The sequence below is a fragment of the Macaca nemestrina genome, chromosome 5, assembly GCF_043159975.1.
Source record: "Macaca nemestrina isolate mMacNem1 chromosome 5, mMacNem.hap1, whole genome shotgun sequence".
NCBI lineage: Eukaryota > Metazoa > Chordata > Mammalia > Primates > Cercopithecidae > Macaca > Macaca nemestrina.
The window spans coordinates 136,036,605-136,058,410 of record NC_092129.1 but is presented as its reverse complement, the minus strand read 5'-3'; the positions used below and the strand labels follow the sequence as shown (position 1 = coordinate 136,058,410).

The following is a 21,806-nucleotide window of genomic DNA, read 5'->3' as shown; positions in this document are numbered from 1 at the left end:
CCCAAAATAATTGGGGCTAAGCAAGCATCTTCACAAAGGAGCCCTAAAGAAGTTTTCATTTTAAAGTAAACAAATAGAGAACACAAGAGTAGGCTGAAAGGCAGCTATCAAGGTCGTTCAAGAACCAACTGCCTTTAGAAAAGTGGTATGAGTCTGATCCTTTCCTTTCCCAAGTATTCAATAGTAGTTTTTACCCTGAGATGTGTTTTATTACAAAATTGGGCAAAGTTCCTAGAAGTGAGTATTGAGGCCACAGAGATACAACACTGGAAATTCACAAAAGACATCCCCAAGAAGGAAATGGTGATTTTGCAGTAGACAAGAGCATAGAATGGAAAAACTGCTGTACTGAGTCAGATTCTTGTCCCATGCCTGTGATGATTAATTGTAAGTGTAACTTGACTGGATCAGGGGGTGCCCAGATATTTGGCTAAACATTATTTCTGGGTGTGTCTGTGAGGGTATTACTGGTTGATATTAGCATTTCAATCAGTAGACTGGGTAGGGCAGACTGCCCTCCCATACATGGATAGGTAAATTTACTCAGGGTTCTCCAGAGAAACAAAACTCAACAGATGAGATGATGGTTAATTCTATATGTCAACTTGACTGGCCATGGGGTATACAGATTAACCATTATTCTGGGTGTGCCTGTGAGGGTGTTTCTGGATGACAGATGAGTATTTGAATTCGTGGGCTCAGTAAAGTAGGCTGCCCTGCCTAATGTAAGTGTGCATCATCCAATCCACTGAGCGCCTGCATCAACAGCACAACATGGGACTTCTCAGCCTCCATAGTCAGCTCAACCAATTTTTTATAATAAATGTCTTTTGAGCATTCTCTATCTATGTATCTATTTACATCCTATTGGTTCCATTTCTCTGGAGAATCCTGACTAATACAATGTACTTTAATGTTCTTTCCTTGACAGAATCCTTTGTATGAACACATGGGTATCTTCCTTGATATCAGCCTCCAAAGATCTGTGGACTCCTCTCACAACATTTAAATTCCTGAGCTGCTACTAGATCTTATGTATAGATTGATTGAATAGCTTCTGTATAAGTATGGCTAACAAAAAAAAAGTTTGATGTATTTTATAAATAGTTTTCAAGTCTGCAGTAGTATCTTATAGACTGAAAGCATTGATATAATGTAGCTGTTACACTGGCAGTACTATTCAAAGGAGTATTTTTTATGTCAGAAGAGAACAATGGGTTTTTTAAATAATCAGGAACATAGAAAAAGAAAAAAGGTTTTATCTTTCTCCACTAGAACTGGATTCAAGAGTTCCAGAATCAAGCCTTGTAGAAATTTAGATTAATGTTACACTTCTGTTGTGGCCTTTGGGTCAGTGAGGATCCCCACATTATCCCCATCATCCCCTCTCTAACCTTTTATTTCCTAAAGACCACAAATTTGGAGGACCCTAAGTCAGGAAAAGACTCTAGTAAGGAAATGATAAAGGAGACTATGTGACAATCAAGAGTGCATTGCCTTTTTCCATTTGTAGACATGTGGGCATGTGCCTTTCTATTCGCTTTGTCGATGCAAGCTGCATAAAAGCCAGTTGTCTTCTCTTATATTCATGAGTGTCTTTCCAGAATCTAACCCGCTAGCATTGTTGGCATTCAATGATACTAATGCTCACCATTTCTACAAGGTCTAGAATCTGCAGATGCATACTCAAGGCTCAGACAATATTACTTAGATATCCATGCTTGCCAAACCAGTTTGCTTTTTGGTTTAACTCAATAACAAGAAATCCAAAAAAAAAAAAAAAAACTTTAAATAAAATATTTTCAGTAATCATGGAAGGGAGAGGGGAAAACCACTAACTGGCCTCATACCTTTTGCCCTAATATTATATTGTTTTCTTCCAAGCAAACCCTATCATTTCTTTCTTTTTGTATCAGTATACATAACATGACATATTAAGAAGTTTAAAAAAATCAGCTCCCCAGATAGGTCAAATTATGCTGAATAAACAAGTAGTTGAGTACTCTCTATTCAAGCTTATTTTTGCTTTTTAAAACTGACATCTCAACTAAAGAGTTCAAGGCAACAATCCCCATCTGCAGTTCCTAAATCCTCAAATTTCTAACAACTGTAAGGGGTTTTTTGGTTTTTTGTTTACTTGGTTTTTGTTTGTTGTCTTTTAATAATTCTTTGGTAGCAAGCCTTACCTGACCTCTACACTCCCATTAGGGCTCTTATGTAATATATGGAATACACCCGTATTACTTTTATAAAATCTGAAAAATCCCGAACTTGAAAACTGCGGACATTCATTCAATTGAGGTGAGGAGCCAAGAGGTGTATATATATTTAAGTAAGGAAATTAGGCAAATCACAATCTCTATAGCACTGATTTCATCATCTGGAAAATGAAGGAGTTGCACAAAAATGCTTGAAGTAATTAAATTCTAGGATTCTACCTGATCAATTTATATCCTGATATATAACAAATTATGTTGAATTTTGTATTATGTTGAATTTTTATAAAATTATAAGTATTTAGCGTTGCCAATAATGTGTGACAAACATGCATTATTAGCTGTGTCTTTCTATATAATTTAATTCAGGTTTAGTACCTGCTTTGCCAAACACAGAAGAGATGCCTTCCATAACGGCCTTGTGGATATCAGGATGAGAAAGGACGTATGCAAGTGTCCAAAATGCAACCTTAAAAAGAAAAACATATGTCAAAAATATAAACTTATTTGAAGGTGAACAAAAGCATAGTTAATATTAGCCATACACATTTTTTAAAAAAGGATGATGTTTAAATTAACCTTAAGAGCACATTACTAGAAAGCATATTTTGAAAACAACTAGATATTATGAATAAGAGATATGTAATCTATCTCCAAGAAGCCAGATTTAGATTTAAATTTTTATTCTGTCACTATAATTTAACTATATAATTTAAATAGATCAAACATCTATCTTCACTAAAAAATGAGAAAAGTTGTTATTTTTACTAATGAGTAACATACAATATTATAAAATTTCAGAAGCAACTAGTTATGACATTTAAGAATATTAATCCAAAATGAAAACATTTCTTAAAATTTAATTTCCTTAGAATACAAGTGAATTAGCAAATTTTATATTCTGCAAGTGAAACATAGTAGTTTTAAATAAGCCCAGGAAAACATAGCAGGAAACCATTCCATAAACTAAAGTATGGGAGTACTCAATGTCAAAAACAGAATCCTTTTTTGGCTCTGAATTAGTAAATAAAAGAAAAAAAAATTTAAGAGTCCTTTCATGCTTGAATGCTCTATAGTATATTTGCACATTTTCTCTCTTGGCCACTCAAACTAATTTCATATCTTTCCTCATTATGGTATTACAAGATAAAATCATACTGTTTTACATCTTAAAAATTAACTTCCTCCTCAGGTAGATAGTTTTGCTTCTATTCTTAGGTTACGTAATAAAGAAACCCTGTATAAAATCATCCAAAGAAGTTTGGGTTTCACTTTCATTTTTTTCTAAATACGTTTATTATGAAAGAGATTTCATCTAGGAAAATTGGTCCTGAAACGAATCAGGCAATACTTTGACTAAACTTAGTCTGTCTCTTTCGTGAGGGAACATTATGTACCTTTAAGTAATACCAATACTCCCCTCTGTGGTCAAAAGAGGAAGAGCAATTGTCTGAAAAGAAGTGCTCAAATAAGCCAAATTCAATACTGTTCATTATTTTTCCCTTTGTAACTTCAAATTGATAGTGCAAGGCTAAATATGGTACTGTTTACATAAACAAGGTGAATAGGAGAAACAAGGGTCCTCAATTCAGAGACCCTCTTTCAGGAGTATTATCCAGATTAAGAAAGATTTATCCTAGAGATTATCTAGTTCATTTTTACAGATGATAAAACAGATGCTCAGAGAACTATCTTGCCAGATAAAAGTGCTGAATTATTGAATTCAGTTAATAACTACTCCATACTCACTTCATCTTACTTGAAGAGTCAGAGTTCATGTTGGGGATAAAAATAGTGACAATACATAGTGTATTAGTCGGCTTTCACACTGCTTTATAAAGAATTCCCTGAGACTGGGTAATTTGTAAACAAAAGAGGTTTAACTGACTCACAGTTCTGCATGGCTGGGGAGGTCTCAGGAAACTTACAATCATGGCAGAAGGCAAATGGGAAGCAAGGCACATCTTACATGATGGCAGAAGAAGCGGGTGGGGAAAACGGTCAAACACTTTTAAAGAATAAGATATTGTGAGAACTCACTCACTAGCACAAGGACAACATGGGGAAAACTGCCCCCATTATCCAATCACCTCCCACCAGGTCCCTCCATTTACATGTGGGGATTACAATTCAAGATGAAATGTAGGTGGGTACACAGAGCCAAGCCATATCACTTAGATTTTCAGTCACGCGAAAGAGATGTTCATAGTTGTATGTGCCTAAATATAGTTTTAGAGATTCAATAAAATTGGATACTACTTTTTAAATGACAAACACAAGGAATTTAGCTAAACTACAAATGGCTGTTACTTTTTTTTTTTTTGAGACGTAGTCTGGCTCTTTCACCCAGGCTGGAGCGCAGTGGTGCGATCTCGGCTCACTGCAAGCTCCCCTTTCCGGGTTCATTCTCCTGCCTCAGCCTCCCGAGTAGCTGGGACTATAGGTGCCCACCACCACGCCCAGCTAAGTTTTTGTATTTTTAGTAGAGATGGGGTTTCACCGTGTTATCCAGGATGATCTCCATATCGTGACCTTGTGATCTGCCTGCCTCAGCCTCCCAAAGTGCTGGGATTACAGGCGTGAGCCACTTTTTTTTAATGTCTCTTTTTTCCTTAACAGATTTCTGTTTTTATTTTTTTTTTCTATTTTTAAGAAAGCCAGAGTATTTTTAAAAGATAAAAAAGGCATATAAAAGAAAGTAAAGTGTTAATAAAAGTTTATATGTATTACTACATCAATAAGCAAGAATAAGTGACCTTGAGGTCTTTGTGCACCCACATTTGAGAAAGGGGTTGAAAACTGCTCCCAACAGTACCTATTAGTATTTTGTGAAACAGTTCAAGTCCATGGTCAGAGATGGGCAAGAAGAAAAAGGGCCACTCAGCTCACTGAACTGCAGAAGCAGCCACCACAATGCCATTCCGTTGTTTTGAAGAGGTAAGAACAAATGAGAGAAAGGGCAAGGAGGAAAGCTCTGTATCTTTGCTGTGTCAAAGAGAAGATGAATTCAGTGTGTTCTTTGGTACTGATTTATCTATTCAAAAAAAGATTTTGATGGAGTCTTTATAACATGCCAGAGTCTTCTACCAATCATGGTAAACACAAATATGTATGAGATAATTCCTGTCCAAAGTATTTTCACATTTAGTTGGGCATATGAATACATATTGGAGAAAAATGAACAAAATGTACAAGACAGTGAGAGAGCAAACACATGTTACAAAAAATAAATGCTGTGGGAGTTGAGAGTGGGATGGAGTAGCAATTGCTACTGAAAGTATTTAGAAAGAATGTAAAAGATGTAGCAGATAAAAAAGGTAAAACGTCAGCTTTGTGATTGGTTTGGAGAAATCTAAAAAAATCATTTAGTAGTCAGAAATTTCTTGGCACTTAGAAATGGTTTTCCCATAAAAATAATTTCATAAATTATAGTTAATATCTTGGGTCATAATGGAGCCTCCTAGTGACCCAGTGCCTAGCCCAACTGAAGCCTGAGTTCTGAGTCCTATGGACCTTGAGGCAGAGTACAAAGTAGGAGAGAGGAGATATAGATATAATCTGGGCTCCAGAAAAAGACAGGCCCTACCACCTATACCTCTGGCAGGGCTTCTGGTACTCTCAGCAGCAATAAAGGTCACCAAACTAGGACAGCAGTGGATACTCCCACTCTGGGGCCTTTGAGCCATCAAATATTTGGAAGCCTATGCTCATTATCAATGGGCCATTGAAAGTAATGATTGACTGAAACCAGGGAGATAATTTTTGTTAGGGAAGAAAACTAGCATTTATTGAAGACCTACGCTGAACCAGGTGCTATTAGCCACAATCTATTTCTTACCAAAATAATCTTTATAACAACCCTTTAAGGTAGGTATAGCATTAATCCCATTTTACAGATAAGGGCACTGAGACTTGGGCAGGTTAAACAGTTGGCCTACTGTTACGCAGTGCTGGGAATTGGCTTTGGACCTGACTCTAAAGCCTCTCCAGGGTCTCTGCCTGCTCACCAGGCTGCCTCTTGGAGGTGCCAACAAGAGCCAGTGAGATGGAATCTTCTCTAATCATCAGATACTTTCTTTCTGAAATGAATGATTTAAATCCTTTCAGACCAGTGCCAAGAACAAATTCCAAAGAACTGACTTAGCCTGTGTCAGATCAATGAGGCTTTTTGTGTCTTTCTTCTGGGGGATGTTTCTAATGAGATATTGAAAAATAATTCTTTGATAGGAGTGCCTGTTTTGTTGCTACTTTGGGAATTGTTTTGATGTTTGCTTTTCAATTTTGCTATAGCTTAATCAGTTTCCAAGAATATTATTTAAGGAAAAACCAGAGAATAATATTATAGGTACATAAAGAAGGGGAAGGGTTTAGACTCCTTTTACTTGACCATATCAGATGAAACGTATATTCCACTGGCTAACATACATTTGAGAAAAGAGGTCAGAATTTCTATCTCTTCTCTTTATGCAGTAAATTTTTCAACAAGTTAAGGGAAACCAGAATATCAGGACTGAGAAAGCCTTTAACAACCTGGGTCTTTATAAAAGTAAGGCTAAATAAATAATACTTAAAACATCTTCCTCATTTCTATCTGTTAGAAGAAAAAGGAAGAAAAATGCCCACACATATCGTTAGGGATAGGTTAAATCCTCCTGTTCAGTAGAAAACAAATATATTTTAAAAGTTACCCTTTAATTTCAGATAATATAAGTAGCATCTTAGGCTAATATGAGAACCTCCTGGCCCAGGAAAGTGGTGTGCACTGAACGTGACGTGGCAGATAAATCTCATGGCTCTAATCTAATTCAAGACAGATTTTAAAAGAAACAGTTTTTAAGCCGGGCCCGGTAGCTCACACATATAATCCCAGCTGCTCAGGAGGCTGAGGCAGGAGAATTGCTTGAACCCGTGAGGCGGAGGTTGCAGTGAGCCTAGATCACGCCATTGCACTCCAGCCTGGACGACAGAATGAGACACCGTCTCAAAAAAAAAAAAAAAAAAAAAGAAAAGAAAAAAATAAACAGTTTTTTACGTCTCTGCTCTCTTTAGAAGTATTGAAAGTTCCAATTTCACCAGCACCATTCATGCGGAAACTTGTAGGACCATAATGCTAAGTAATGCAAACAGGAATGGCACACAGAAGGAGAATGGGTACAAATGAAGAGAAAGAGCTAATATTCATTGGTACCAGCTAGGCTTATTAAATCCTCATAACAACTCTGTAGAGAAATGAGAATTACCATTTATTGAGCACCCAAGTTCTAGGACCACAGTAGGGGGTTCATGTACATTATCCCTTTTTTTTACCCTTAGTAGGTAAAATAGTACATTATCCCTTATTAGGAAATGGAGGCACAGAGAATTTAAATTACCACCATGACAGTCTACAGCTATGACTTGGGATGTCTGGATCCAAGCCCGAGTTACCTAAACTATCCATTTACTTATTCTTTCCAATAAAAGCATGTGGCCAATCCCTGTTCATCTTTTCAATAGCAATACTGAGCACATTGGCAGACATACAAAAAGTGCTCCATAAACAGACTGTTGTCTACAACTGGCCCCAAAGGGCAAGCTTACCCCTCATCCTGTGACACTACCTTTCAGAGGACAGAATTTGCTTGGGATCTGTTTTGTCTCCTTTGTAACCTAATCCGATTTCATCAGGCACTCAGTTTTGGTTTTTATCGCACAACCAAATCCACTGTAGTTTTTTTTCTTTTCCATGAGTGAAGAGTGGAAAAAAGAATGGAAAAAAGAAATGAAGGAAAAAAAGACGAAAGGTCAGTAGAGAGCAGTGTAACTCACGCTTTACTAATATACTTACAGGAACGGCATTAGACAGAGAAGCCCAAAGCAGTAAGAGCCCATAATTGGGTGAGTTTTCCTTACTTGTTTCCGTCTCTACAATATCCAGCGTAGCTTGCAATAATGTCTGTAAAGAAATAAACACTGTCAAACCATGGCTATGTGACAGATATTGATGTTAAAAAACAAGAGATCATGCATTTTTCTTTAATATGAAAGATATCATTTCTGCCATTCCCAGGTTTTGCGGTTTGAGGCATGCGAAGGGTTTTATGTCCTTACTGTAGTATAGTAATTAGGAGTAGGGATTCTGGAGCTTGACCACCTCGCTGCATTTGTTCAAATCCTGGTTCAGCTATTTAAGAGCTGGATGACCTTGAACAAGCTACTTTAATCCCTCTGTGCCTCTGTGTCCTCATCCATAAAATGTTCATAATATGGTACCTACCTCATAGGATTGTTGTGAGAATTAAATGAGTTAGTACCTAAAAAGTGCTTAAAACAAAATCTTTCAGAGGGTACAATGCACTTTGGATCTCTACTTTACCAAACTGAATTGGCAAATTGTGTGTTATCATCTCTGCCCTCCACACTGCCCCGGAATCCCTGTCTTATAGGCCTCTGCTCTTAGGAAAATGCAAGCAATAGAGAAACACAGATCTCTGGAGCATTCAGAAAACTCCACCCCCATTCACCATACAGATTCTCAGCCCATACACCATGGGAGAGAGAACTGTCAAGTCAGAATATTATAAATACCACAATACTCTAAAACCATGCAGAGAACTGACATTTGACTTGAACAGTGACAGCCCAGGGCAGGGCCCCATCTAAGGTTACCTACTATGGTTGCTCCTAAGTCACCAAACAAATCCCATTAAAGTATATTCTTCCTAGGGAGGTTTCCCCAGATTTGTCTTTGCCAGTGATGGCTCCCTATCATGGGGAAGAATTCAGACACTGTAACATTTTCATTAAGTTACTCATATACTTTTAATCTTAAATAACTTATGTCTAGGTGATAGAAATAATGGAAGCTAATATTAACTCACTGCTTGCTAAGGGCAAGTATCATTTTAAGTGTATTGCAAGTATTTAACCCATTTAAATCCTCACTATAACTCCAAGATGCAGATACTACTATCTTTTTTTATTTTTAAGAAAAGATGTTTACTTCAGAATAGAACATGGCAATGGGAATATGCATGCAATAGTAAACTATGTGTGTATTCAGAGAGTTAAAGGAGAACAATGATTTTTAAAGGAAAAAATGAGAAGGATTACATAATTGTCGTGCAATCATTATCCTTGTCTACAAAGATCAATAACAATATTGGACAGGCCAGTTGCTAAACAGGTGTTCCTGTAGAAGTATTTTTGTGTAGGCTGTGATGGCCTTTGTGCAGGTTTGTCATTTTTGTAGAGTTTTCTTTTTTTTAAATCACATATTCAAGCACGAGAACCCTTTCTTCATGACCTTCCCTGGCTCTATTTGTCAGTTGTTTTTTTTTTTTTTTTCCTTAGGTTCAGGGGTACAGTTCAGGTTTGTTCTATAGGTAAAATCATATCACAGGAGTTTGTTATACAGATTATTTCATCACCCAGGTACTAAGCCTAGTATGCAATAGTTGTTTTTATCTGTTCCTCTCCCCCCTCCCAATCTCTACCCTCAAATAAGGTCCAGTGTCTGTGGTTCCCCACAGATACTATTATCTCCATCATTATGCATATGAGGAAATTGAAGCACAGTAAAGTTAGGGAATTTTGCCAGGGACATATAACTTGAAGGTGGTTGAGTTAGGATCCCAACCCTGTGAGTCTAGCCCCGACTCCAAAGCCCACACTCTAAGCCACCAGGCTATATTGGCCCCATTAGAGAACAAATCACAACTCTCATGTATTAGGGATTTGGAGAACTACATTGTACCACCGCATAGTAGCTTTGCTTCAGACACTATGACACAGAAAAGAAAGTTTTCGGTCACTAGCATATACAGTACATGATAAAACAGAGACTGATGCTATTATTTACTAAAGTTTGTAATTTTTCAAGGGATTAACTACTCTAATCCCTAGCTTTCTGGGTTTAACATCCTCAGTTTTCCTGGTATTAAAGTTGTGAAAATAAATAATAGATTACTTGTGAAATGTGTAACACTATGCTTGGCACAAGGTAAGCACCCCAAAAATGTTAGCCAATGTCTTATTACTCTTTTTGTAATAATGGATTAGCAGAATTAATAGTTTAGATATGAATTTCATTTACTGCTTGTCTTTATCACACTTACAATGTAAGTTGTCACAGGACAAAGTTTGTACCTCATGAAAATCCTATAGATATATTTCATTATTTTGATATGTTATTCTGTGACACAGTCATAATTTTAAATGAAAAACACTAGTTTAAGATATATCTAAAATAACATGGAAGAAATCACAACATTTTCTGTTAATGATGGAATGAAATGTGTATATATTTTTTAAAAATGAGACTCAACTTCTACCCAGTCTTCTGCTTCACTAGGCCACTGAAATCTATTTATGCAGTTGAAGACAACAAAACCTTTTAAATTTCTTCTTAGCCCACACTTTTTTTTTTTTTTTTTTTTTTTTTTTTTGAGACGGAGTCTCGCTCTGTTGCCCGGGCTGGAGTGCAGTGGCCGGATCTCAGCTCACTGCAAGTTCCGCCTCCCGGGTTTACGCCATTCTCCTGCCTCAGCCTCCCAAGTAGCTGGGACTACAGGCGCCCGCCACCTCGCCCGGCTAGTTTTTTGTATTTTTTAGTAGAGACGGGGTTTCACCGTGTTAGCCAGGATGGTCTCGATCTCCTGACCTCGTGATCCGCCTGTCTCGGCCTCCCAAAGTGCTGGGATTACAGGCTTGACACGAGCTCGGCCGGGCACGGTGGCTCACGCCTGTAATCCCAGCACTTTGGGAGGCTGAGGCAGGTGGGTCATGAAGTCAGGAGTTTGACACCAGCCTGACCAATATGGGGAAACTTTGTATCTACTAAAAATATAAAAATTAGCAGGGTGTGGTGGCACATGCCTGTAGTTCCAGCTACTCATGAGGCTGAGGCAGGAGAATTGCTTGAACCTGGGAGGTGGAGGTTGCAGTGAGCCGAGATCGCACCACTGCACTCCAGCCTGGGCGACAGAGCAAGACTCCATCACACACACACACACACACACACACAAAAGCCACACAAAACACACACACACACAAGCTCAGTGTGAACACTGCTAGAGGAAAACAGAGCTGCAATACATCAAAAAATAAAGTTAAACTGTTCATGGATGTTCAAGTTGAATTCTCTCCTAAAGTTTTAAACACTGGATTAGCTTCAGCAGAATTGAAACTTTGTTTTTATTCAAATAATGATATGGTTTAGCTATGAAGTCACTGAAATCTCATCTTGAATTCCCACATGTTGTGGTAGGGATTCAGTGGGAGGTAACCGAATCATGGGTGCAGGTCCTTCTAGTGCTGTTCTCATGACGGTCAGTAAGTCCCACAAGATCTGACCGTTTTGCAAAGGGAAGTTTCCCCACACAAGCACTCTCTCGTTTTGCCTGCCACCATCCACGTAAGATGTGACTTGCTCTTCCTTGCCTTCCACCATGATTGTGAGGCCTCCCCAGCCATGTGGAACCATTAAACCCCTTTTTTTTATTGCCCAGTCTCAGGCATGTCTTTATCACCAGCATGAAAAAGGACTAATATAAAAAGGGAGTTAAGAGTACCTATGATTAAAAATACCTCATTTCTTCAGAGTAAGAAAAACAAATGCTATTCTAGAGGTATTGTTGGTAGGAAATTTTACTTTTTTTTTTTTTTTTTTGAGATGGAGTTTCACTCCGTTGCCCAGGCTAGAGTGCAGTGGCGCAATCTCAGCTCACCATAACCCCTGCCTCCCGGGTTCAAGCGATTCTCCTGCCTCAGCCTCCTGAGTAGCTGGAATTACAGGTGCGCACCACCATGCCAGGGTAATTTTTGTATTTTTAGTAGAGATGAGGTTTCACCATGTTGGCTAGGCTGGTCTTGAACTCCTGACCTCAGGTGATTCAACCGCCTTGGCCTCCCAAAGTGCTGGGATTACAGGCGTGAGTCACAGCACCCAGCCTTGGTAGGGAATTTTAACTGGGAATTTAAAAACTCTGTTTGCTAGGCCCAGAGATTACAGATCTATTTGGGTACATCTTTTATACACACATGCTTTTGCCCCTAAGTCCTGGAAAATAATGCAAAGAACATGTGTGTTTGTTGGGTTGTTTATAAAACAAAAATATTAGCTGAAACACAGTTTGTCAATGAAGGGCCTTCCAGTATGGCTTCCTATTGCCTTTACTCAGGAAGGAGATACCTAAACATTCATATAGTCTTTTTTCCTAAGGCCATCTTCCTTTCTAGTTTTAAGCAAAGCTGTTTGTGATAATACTTGCTGTTTAACTAAAAACAAACAAAAACTTTTGATGCCATCTTTAAATATAAAAATATTTGAAGATATTTTTTAAATGAGGATAACAATGATAAGCTCCTATCCAGTCCTCTGTTCTCAGCACTTTACAAAAACTAAATCATTTAATTCCCACAACTTTATGAGGTAGGTGAGGAAACTGAGGCCAAGAGACTAGGTACTGTGCCCAAGGTTACACAACCGGTGACTGGATTTGAGCCTAAGCAGGTCCAGACCAAATGAAACCCAGTCTCTGTGGGCAGACCCTGGCCTCAGACAGTTTTCAAAAGCTCCCGGAGGTGATTCTAATGAGGAGGCAGAGGTGAGAACCATTCATTAGCAAGCATCTGAACCAAAGGTAAGGCTTGTTAAAGCAGATTGTCTACCTCAGAGGTTTTTGTTTGTTTGTTTGTTTTTCAGACAGGGTCTCGCTCTGTCACCCAGGCTGGAGTGCAGGAGCACAATCAGGGCTTGCTGCAGCCTTGACTGCCTGGGCTCAAGTGTGATCCTCCCACCTTAGCCTCCTGAGTAGCTGGTACCACAGGTGTGTGCAACCATGTCTGGCTAATTTTTTTTTATCATTATTTGTAGAGACGAGGTCTTGCTATGTTGCCCAGGCTGGTCTCGAACTCCTGGGCTTAAGCAATTCTCCTGCCTCGGTCCCCCAAAGTGCTGGGATTACAGGCGTGAGCCACCATGCCTGGCCTACTGCAGAGTTTCTGACTGAGTGATCCCCAAATGATGCTGGTGCTGTTGGTTTATGGGCCACATTTGAAGAACCACAGATCTGGAATAACACTTAGGGCGCAGACTCCTAGTGCCTGGATTTTTAAATTATACTATTTTCCCTCCCTGCATCTGAAGAAACAACTAATGGTAGTGGCATCAATAACAAAGTCTACTTTGTAGGGCTTTGTTCTCTTTTCCTAATTTGCCATTACTTTCACCTGTCGCTACTGACACAGCCAACTGTACGATAACACAGAAATCAGTACAGAACATCGGAATTATAATTTTTTTTTGCTTGTTGTCTCTGGTTTTTTCATATGTGGAATAGGATACCTGTTCTACATAGGTTGTTGTGATGATGTAACAATGAAATAACATATCTCAACATGTCCAGTACAGTGGTTGACACAAAAATGGTATCTAATCAATCTCATGTGTTTTAGCAAAATATATTTTAACAACCATAATTTATTACTATCTTTACGTTAGCAAAAAAAAGGTAAGAAATACTTACCATGGAATTATCTTTTGCAGATTTACATGCTTTTATATCTGGAATGTTTTTCTCAAACAGTTCCAGGAACCATTTCTTGGATTTTGACCAGTTTCTACATGAGAAAAAGACATATATAGAAATTAATTTGAAAGCACTTTAGGAATAACAGGTCACAGCATAAAAAACAGATGTCTGTGGAATTAAAATTATTTCTCCAAATTTATTCTTAATTTTCAGGTATAATTTCATGAAAGGTCTACCTTTGGAATTATTAGTCCACAAAGACAATTGGGGAGGCAGAGCAACTACATTTTAGTGTCTTTTGTAAATAATACTTCAGAGTCTCATTGCATTGGTGCTGAATAAGAAGGCAGAACCCACAACTTGCTTGGTCTGCCTTTACTGTGGCTGCTGTAAGTTGTAGGAGGATGAAAACCCAATGCACAGAATCAATCTCTGACTTAAGCCGTGAAAAACAGACTTGCTCTAATCTTCTAAATCTTGTCTGAACAGTCACCATGGTAGATGAATGGCCTATGTAGGCTATGGTCTGAATGTCTGTGTCCCTCCCAAATCTTTATATGTTGAAATCCTAACCCCAAGGTGATGTTATTAGGAGGTGGGGGTGTTTGGATGGTAGCTAGGTCATGAGGCTAGAGCCCTCATGCAAAGGAGTAGCACCCCTATGAACGGGGTCTGAGGGAGTCTGTCTGCCCCTTTCACCACGTGAGAATGCAGTGAAAAACTGGGAGTCTGCAACCTGGAAGGAGCCCTCACCAGAATGTGAGGATGCTGGCCCTCTCATCTCAGACCCCCAGCCTCCAGGACAATGAGAAATAGCCCTCACCAGAATGTGACCATACTGGCACGCTCATCTCAGACCTCCAGCCTCCAGGACGATGAGAAATAAATTTCTGTTGTTTATAAGCCTCCCAGTCTGATACTTTGTTATAGCAACCCAAATGCAGAAAGATATAGAGCCACTGCCAAGACATTTCAAAATCGCGCAGTTACTTTGCATGTGCCTCATTTTACAAACACTTGTCTGAACCAACTGTGAGAAATGCATTTAACCACGCCTATGTTTGCCTCAGAGAGAATGAGGAGCACAGTGTCTGATTCTGAGACTGCTCACACTGATGATTTAGCAGGAATCTTAACTGTAGCAACGAGTGCAATAATAATAAGCTGTAGATGGGATAAAAGGCCTCAAAATACATTCTTAGTCCCATCGATCTCTTTCTCTCTTTTGTTTTTGTTCATCACAATAAGAAAAGCATCTCTCTTCCTTGGTCTTCCCTCAATTCACATACAGACACCAAAAACAGGTCATAAGAAACAGCTTCTCTCCCACTTAAACTGGGGTTACATCTACTTAGAACAGAAAAATGAGAGGTGTATCAGTTGCTGAGAGAAGCTTGGTCAATGAATTAATTATAGGAAACAACTGCTACCTTAGAAGACACTCTGGCAACTGGGAACCATACTCAAAATCTTCATCATAAGCTTGAAAATACTGATGGAACTCCTTGATTTTCTTCTTGTTTGTGGGAAACCAACTTTTATTAAAGAGCGTATTCACTGTGACTGGATAAAGGAGATGTCTACAAAGACAGAAACACAGAAAGTTAGACCCAAAGACCAAAGAAGAAAGGCAAAGGATACAAAGCAGGGTGCTATTTCATAGCGATATATGAGGGGCAGATAATAGGTGACAGATTCTCTTGGGAAAAAGTCACTCTTAAGAAGTTTTGATATTTGCTTACCGTGGTCAAGATAATACAGGGGGAACTGAAACTGTGGTTTGATTTATCTGAAGATATTTAAATGCTTTCTAAGCAAGCATATTAGACTCTGACAAATATGAGATAATAAATACATTGATCTAATACAATTCAACAAGAATTTATTTAGCAGATAATAGTAGCTAAGATATAGTCCATTCCTTTAGACAGCAACCACAACAACGACGACAAAAACAAAAACAAGGAATCAGGGCAATATTAGTCACCAATTTCCTAATTTCTCACAGGATCCCATAAATTCAAACTACTGCCTATTGAAATACAGTACATATCATCAATAAGTTTTACCATTAAGATAATAAAGTGATTACTGTAGCAAACTTAAGATAAAGAATATAAAATATTGTTAACATGCCTTAAAACACTTAACACTTGTTTATTTAATTTTTATTTACCATCCCTTCATAATCTCATTCACCCAAAGTTTCAAAAATATCCAGGAATATTTTGTTCATTTCAATGTATTTGTTTCATTATAGATACTGGGTACGCTTCAGCATATTTTTTAATTTGGTTGTTTGTTTTTGTGTCCCCCCTCCAGCCCCCACTACTGGACCTCTAACAGAATGTTCACTGTCATTCTGTTTGAGTCTGAACTGCAGAATCTTGCCTTGGGCATTCCAGGATCCTGCTGAGATGGCAACGTGACTCAGGTAACTTCAACTTACCAAATCTCTTTATGCACGTGGGAAATTTTTTTCACGGCTCCCATGCCCAGACTTTAACTTTTCCAGAAAGCTTCAGAATGGGGCTGACTCCGTCTGCTGCTCTTCCCTGTCTCGTGGGATCTCCATTAATAAAGGACCCTGGAGCTCAGTCCTGAGGCCCACACTGACTTTGCCTGAGCCACTTGTTAAGTAACACAAACATCTCCTGGACCTTTTTCACCACTTTGTGATTCCATTCTCTCCCCTATCCTCTCAACGTCCTCTCGTTCTAATAATTGCAAATTGTACTGAAGGTTTTATCAAAATTCTAATGGGGAAGTATGAAAATTATAAGAAGAAAATCCATGTAGTTTATACAAAAATGTATGGAATGACTAAGGAGAAATTACTGCAAATATATTACAATGATTGTATTGGCTTATTTGCTCACCATAAAATAGAAATGCTAAACTGAATTAGAATTTAAAAGATTAGTGACACAGCAAGACTCTGTCTCAAAAAAAAAAAAAAGAATTTAAAAGATTAAAATAATCTCTTAATAGCCTAGTTAGGTAGATTTCATTAATCAACCTGACAATGTTTGAAGTCCAATGTATAGGTTTCAATTTTTTATTTAAAACAAAAAGCAACACTAAATCATATTAATGCATCTATTTACCTTACTAAGTTGTTCAGGTCCATTGTCCCATGAGTGCCTAAATTCTCCAGTTGTTCATGTAATTCTTCAGTCAGTTGCCCCGTAAATTGATGGAGATTGACAGTCCCCATTTTCCCTTTCAACATAATATAGAGTTTTTCATGCAGTGCTAAAAAGACATTCTTTGGAATTGATGCTATGAACAAAGAAAACTATTTTCAAAATAAGCAACGACTCCTTGAAACACACAGTCAATATATCTCTACTATTATTTGGTCAGCAGGGACTACAGCCAAAGTCCTCCCAGCCCATAAGATCACCTCCCGTAAATAAAAGTAGATAAAGACTCAACATATTCTCTGCCAAGTGTGGTGGCTCAAACCTGTAATCCCAGCACTTTGGGAGGCCGAGGCAGGTGGATCACTTGAGGTCAGGAGTTCCAGCCCAGCCTGACCAAACATGGTGAAACCTTGTCTCTACTAAAAATAGGAAAATTAGCTGGCTGTGGTGGGCACCTGTAATCCGAGTTACTGGGGAGCCTGAGGCAGAAGAATCACTTGAACCCACAAAGTAGAGTTGCAGTGAGCTGAGATCACACCACCGCACTCCAGCCTGGGCGACAGAGAGAGACTTTATCTCAAAATAAACAAACAAAAAAGATTCAATGTATTCTGTGAGATGGTGGAACTTTATTCACTTTAAGGGATAATCTATAAATGGATGATTAAGAGAGCTGGTATTTTCAACCCTTCTCCCTCCAAATCTATAGTCCAGATACATTAAAAACACATATTTTACATATCCCAGCATTTCAGAGGCTGTTCTGTCTGCTCAGAATGTTCTCTCCTTCGTTATACCCATATCTACTCCCACCCAATCCCACACACTTATACCTATGAGCTTTAAACTTATGCTGCACATTTCTATTTGTCCTTCAAGTGTCTTCTTGAATATTACTTCCACCAGGAGACCTTTCCTAACACCATGAATAGCTTTCAGCCCACTATTTTCTTTATATTAGTATTCATGCTCCCTCTACAACACACTCTCCTAATTAGAAATCGGGGTTTATTTTTTACTCATTTCTTTATATTTTTCTTTTACCTTGTTTTATTGACTTTGAAGTAACTTTTTCTTTAAAAAAAAAATTTAGATTCAGAGGGTACATGTGCAGGTTTGTTATATGAGTATATTGTTTTATGCTGAGGTTTGGGGCATGATTAATCCTATCACTCAGGTAATGAGCACAGTACTCAATAGTTTTTCAACCTTTGCCACCTGTCCCCCTCCCTCCAGTAGTCCCCTGTGCCCACTGTTGTCATTTTATTAAAGTAACTTTTTCAAAAAATAAGTTTTAATTTTGTATTTCATTGTGCTATTACGTGTAAGTTACATTTTGTGTAAGTTAATGAAAAACAGTTTTTAGATTTCCTGAGCATACATCTTCTCTATGGTTGGGGAATATACGGGAGGAATGGGAAGCTGACTTAAGAATAAATATTAATATATTTCATCTGTTCAACAGAAATATTTAAGCATGAAAGTCCCCAGAGGAGGCCCAGGTGAAAAAAACTCAATCATTTCCATACACCTCTGTTAACTTAGCAAATTTTTCTAAAGGGATATGTGACTCTACAGATCAAAGGCCTTCAAAATATTTCTATTATTTGATCTGAAATTCCATAGTCCAAGTATCAAGAAGTACCAAATAATCAAAGAATTTCACCAACAAGTTGTGATATCATGCATGCAAGAAAAATATATATATATATATATAATTCTATTGATTACTGGTAGTTTTTAAAACAAACTTTCTTATCTTAATGGTAAGAAATGCACAAAAGGTTACATGAAAAGGAACCAAAGAAGAAAAAAGGCAGAGAGAAAGAAGTCACAGAGAATAGAAGCAAGCAAAAACATTGTGAAAGCACAAAAAAGAACCAAACACAAAATGAACCAGCTCTGCATTCCAGGGAGGACACGTGGCCCCAGTACACACATTTGCAGCCTAGGAAGAAATGAAGGCAGACAGCCATACTGGAAGCATGCTGACTGTACAATCTGGCAGTCTCTGAAGACAGAGGATTTGTGAAAGGGCAAGTCAAGCTCCCACTTACCATAACAGCCCTACAAAATATGTCAGGAAATGCCACTGTAAAGGATTTACTAAGCCATGGAATTCTAGTTTCAGGGACTGAATAGCATGTAATCAGTCCAAGAGCTGTAGCCTGTAGAACACTGTACACACAGCGGTGGAACAGAATTAGTGACATCTTGGAAGCTGTAACATGATACAGATTCCAAATATTCTCTAAAGAAAACATCAGTGAGGTAACCTTATCACTTTCACGTGTCTAATTCAAATCTAAATGTATGAGGCTGCCATTCATTTGTGTTTCAATGGCCAAACTCTTTTACCCGTAACTCTTTCCTCTTCTACCCATACCTCAAGAATAAAATAGTGGACCCTCATCATTCTTGATAGAGGAGTGAGGATGTACTTTTTACCTAAAACTACTCCTGGATTCCAATGTTGGATTTCGAATGGACTATCTAAAAATATTCTTTACCTGTATGATAAACGATATTTTGCACTGCTAGTTCAAAATCTACTTTTTTGGATTTTAGAAACACATTAATTCCTTCTTCTTCAGTAACAAAGGTCATTCGGTTTCCCATAGCAAAGACTGTAAATATGGGTCCATACTGAAATAAAACAAACACAGATTATATTAGTAAGCATTTCTAAGCCATGTTTAAGACCTTTCTCCTCAAGAATCCTAATGTTGAAGTTACAGTCAAGAGACAAATTATTATATTTGGTAATTAGTTATAAATTCTGATTGTTTTAGTCAGATCTGAATTATATAAATTTTAATTTGTTCTGTCCTGATATGTAATGTTCCCTTTGATCATTTTATTGCCTATTTGTAGCTTCCTTTCTTGTAGTATGAAATAAGTAGAAAATAATCATTATAAATAATTAGAAATTATATCAACATTGTGACATTTAAACATTGTTTTCAAGATATTAGTAGACTTATAAGCAACCTATAGCTGAATATTGTTCAACAAGAAAGTTCAAAAGTGCCAGCTGGTTTACGGAAAATCTATGGTTATTCAACAATGTCTTGCAATCGTATACACTTTCCTAATCTGTTCACTTTCCTAGTTTTCAAAATAGTTGACTATTTCACCTGTAATGAAATTCACCTGTAATGACCATTTCAACCTACCCAGCCTCTCCACTCTGACATAGTGTCCCTGCCTTGTAACTCACTGGAAAAATGGAGCCATCAAGTAGCAGTTTCAGTTTCTCATTACTAAATCCTGCAAGGTATATACATTTGCACCCATTCTCCATCTGTTCCCTCCTCTTAACATGGATGGAAGTTCCTGCCCTTGTGAAATGTCAACACTTCTCCATTTGTGTTATGGATCCTACACTCTTGCCTTCTCTTTTCTACATTTATGCCTCTCTCTCCTACATCATTAATTTTCCCCTCTTTATCAGATCACTCTTAGCAACCTGTAAACATACTGTGTAGCACAGGGTTTGATATCAGGGGTTTATGACCTTGCTGGGAAAAGAAAATATGTCATTCATCTTCATTGGCATCTAAGTATAATTTATCAGTTTCTTCAATTATGAATGTGGGCAACAAACCACAATCTTTTCCATGACTCTATCATCAAAATAAATCATCATACTTTCATATTCCATTATAGTATTATACATATCTCAAGGCATAATTTCTGCTCATCACTACTTCAGTATTAGTCATTTCTTTACCTCCCAAGAGATGGCACATGATTACTCCTGCAACACACTGTTGGGTAGTACTAGGCAACTTGCAGGCCCAAAAATCTTTAAGCCACCAAAAAAATGAAGTCCCATTTTTGTACATTAGTGATCCAGACAGCTACATTGCTTTCTAACGTTCCTATCTATAATTGTTTGTTAACCAGTACTTAGAAGATGATTTATTTTCACTGTTAAAGTTTTGTTCAAATGAGAATTCTTAGCTTCCCATTAGTAGGTAACTTTTTGTAACATCTATAAGCACCTGGCCACAAGTGTAGACTAACCACATTCAAATACATTGAATCAGCAGTTGAGATAATTGTTGATGTGAGGCATTTAAAGTAACAGCAATATAACTGCAGAGTGAAAGATGGTCATGCACAGTGTTAGAAATTATGTAACAGGGTTTTTGTTGTCGTGTTGTTGTTGTACTTGCTTTCCTTTTGTTCTTTTCTTGTATGCAACATCAGCAGCCTCAGTATTATGAAGTAAAGGCAGGCACACATGGTATGTTGTAGAAGTGGTGCTTGTATATTTTTAAAACTTTTTATTTAGAGATAATTGTAGATTAACATGGGGTTGTGAGAAATGTTACAGAGACAGCCTACGTATCTATTACTCTGTTTTCCCAGTATTAACATCTTGCAAAACTATAGTACAGTATCACAACCAAGCTATTGACATTGATAGTCAAGATGCAGAATATTTCCATCACCACAAAGATCTTAAATGATGCCCTTTTATAGCCACCCCCACTGTTTCTCCCACTCCCACCTTCTCCTTAATCCTTGGCAACACTCATCTGTTCTCCACTTCTATAACTTTGAATTTCACTATGTTATATAAACGGAAGTATGTAGTATACAATTTTTGGGGACTGGCTTTTCATTCAGTGTAACTCTCTGAATGTTCATCCAAATTGTGTGTATCAATCATTCACTTCTTTATATTTCTGAGTAGTATTCCACAGTGTGAATGTACGACAGTTTATTTGAACATTATGAAGGCTGGGCTAGACATGCCTATAATCCCACTGCTTTGTGGGTCTGAGGTAGGAGTATCACTTGAGCCCAGGAGTTTTTGAGGTTGCAGCGAGCTATGATTTGCACCACTGCACTCCAGCCAGGGCAACACAGCAAGACTGTTTCTAAAAATAAAAACAATAAAAATGAATAAGGTTGAAAGA

At 37.8% G+C, this 21,806-nt stretch overlaps 1 protein-coding gene across 3 annotated transcripts in view; it reads right to left on the bottom strand.

Moving 5' to 3' along the window:
* Positions 1–21,806, bottom strand: part of CYP39A1 (cytochrome P450 family 39 subfamily A member 1) — a 108,286-nt gene that overhangs the window by 79,328 nt on the left and 7,152 nt on the right. The window contains exons 2-7 of one of the 3 annotated variants that reach the window (XM_011756921.3): positions 19,386–19,521; positions 16,837–16,951; positions 15,160–15,309; positions 13,724–13,817; positions 8,044–8,151; positions 2,595–2,685 (exon numbers count right to left, since the gene is read on the bottom strand). In XM_011756921.3, the coding sequence (XP_011755223.2) occupies positions 2,595–2,685; positions 8,044–8,151; positions 13,724–13,817; positions 15,160–15,309; positions 16,837–16,951; positions 19,386–19,521 (694 nt within the window). Of the gene's footprint in view, positions 1–2,594; positions 2,686–8,043; positions 8,152–13,723; positions 13,818–15,159; positions 15,310–16,836; positions 17,028–19,385; positions 19,522–21,806 lie in introns of those variants that run through there. The other 2 variants (XM_011756920.3, XM_071096954.1) reach the window with 2 other exon arrangements.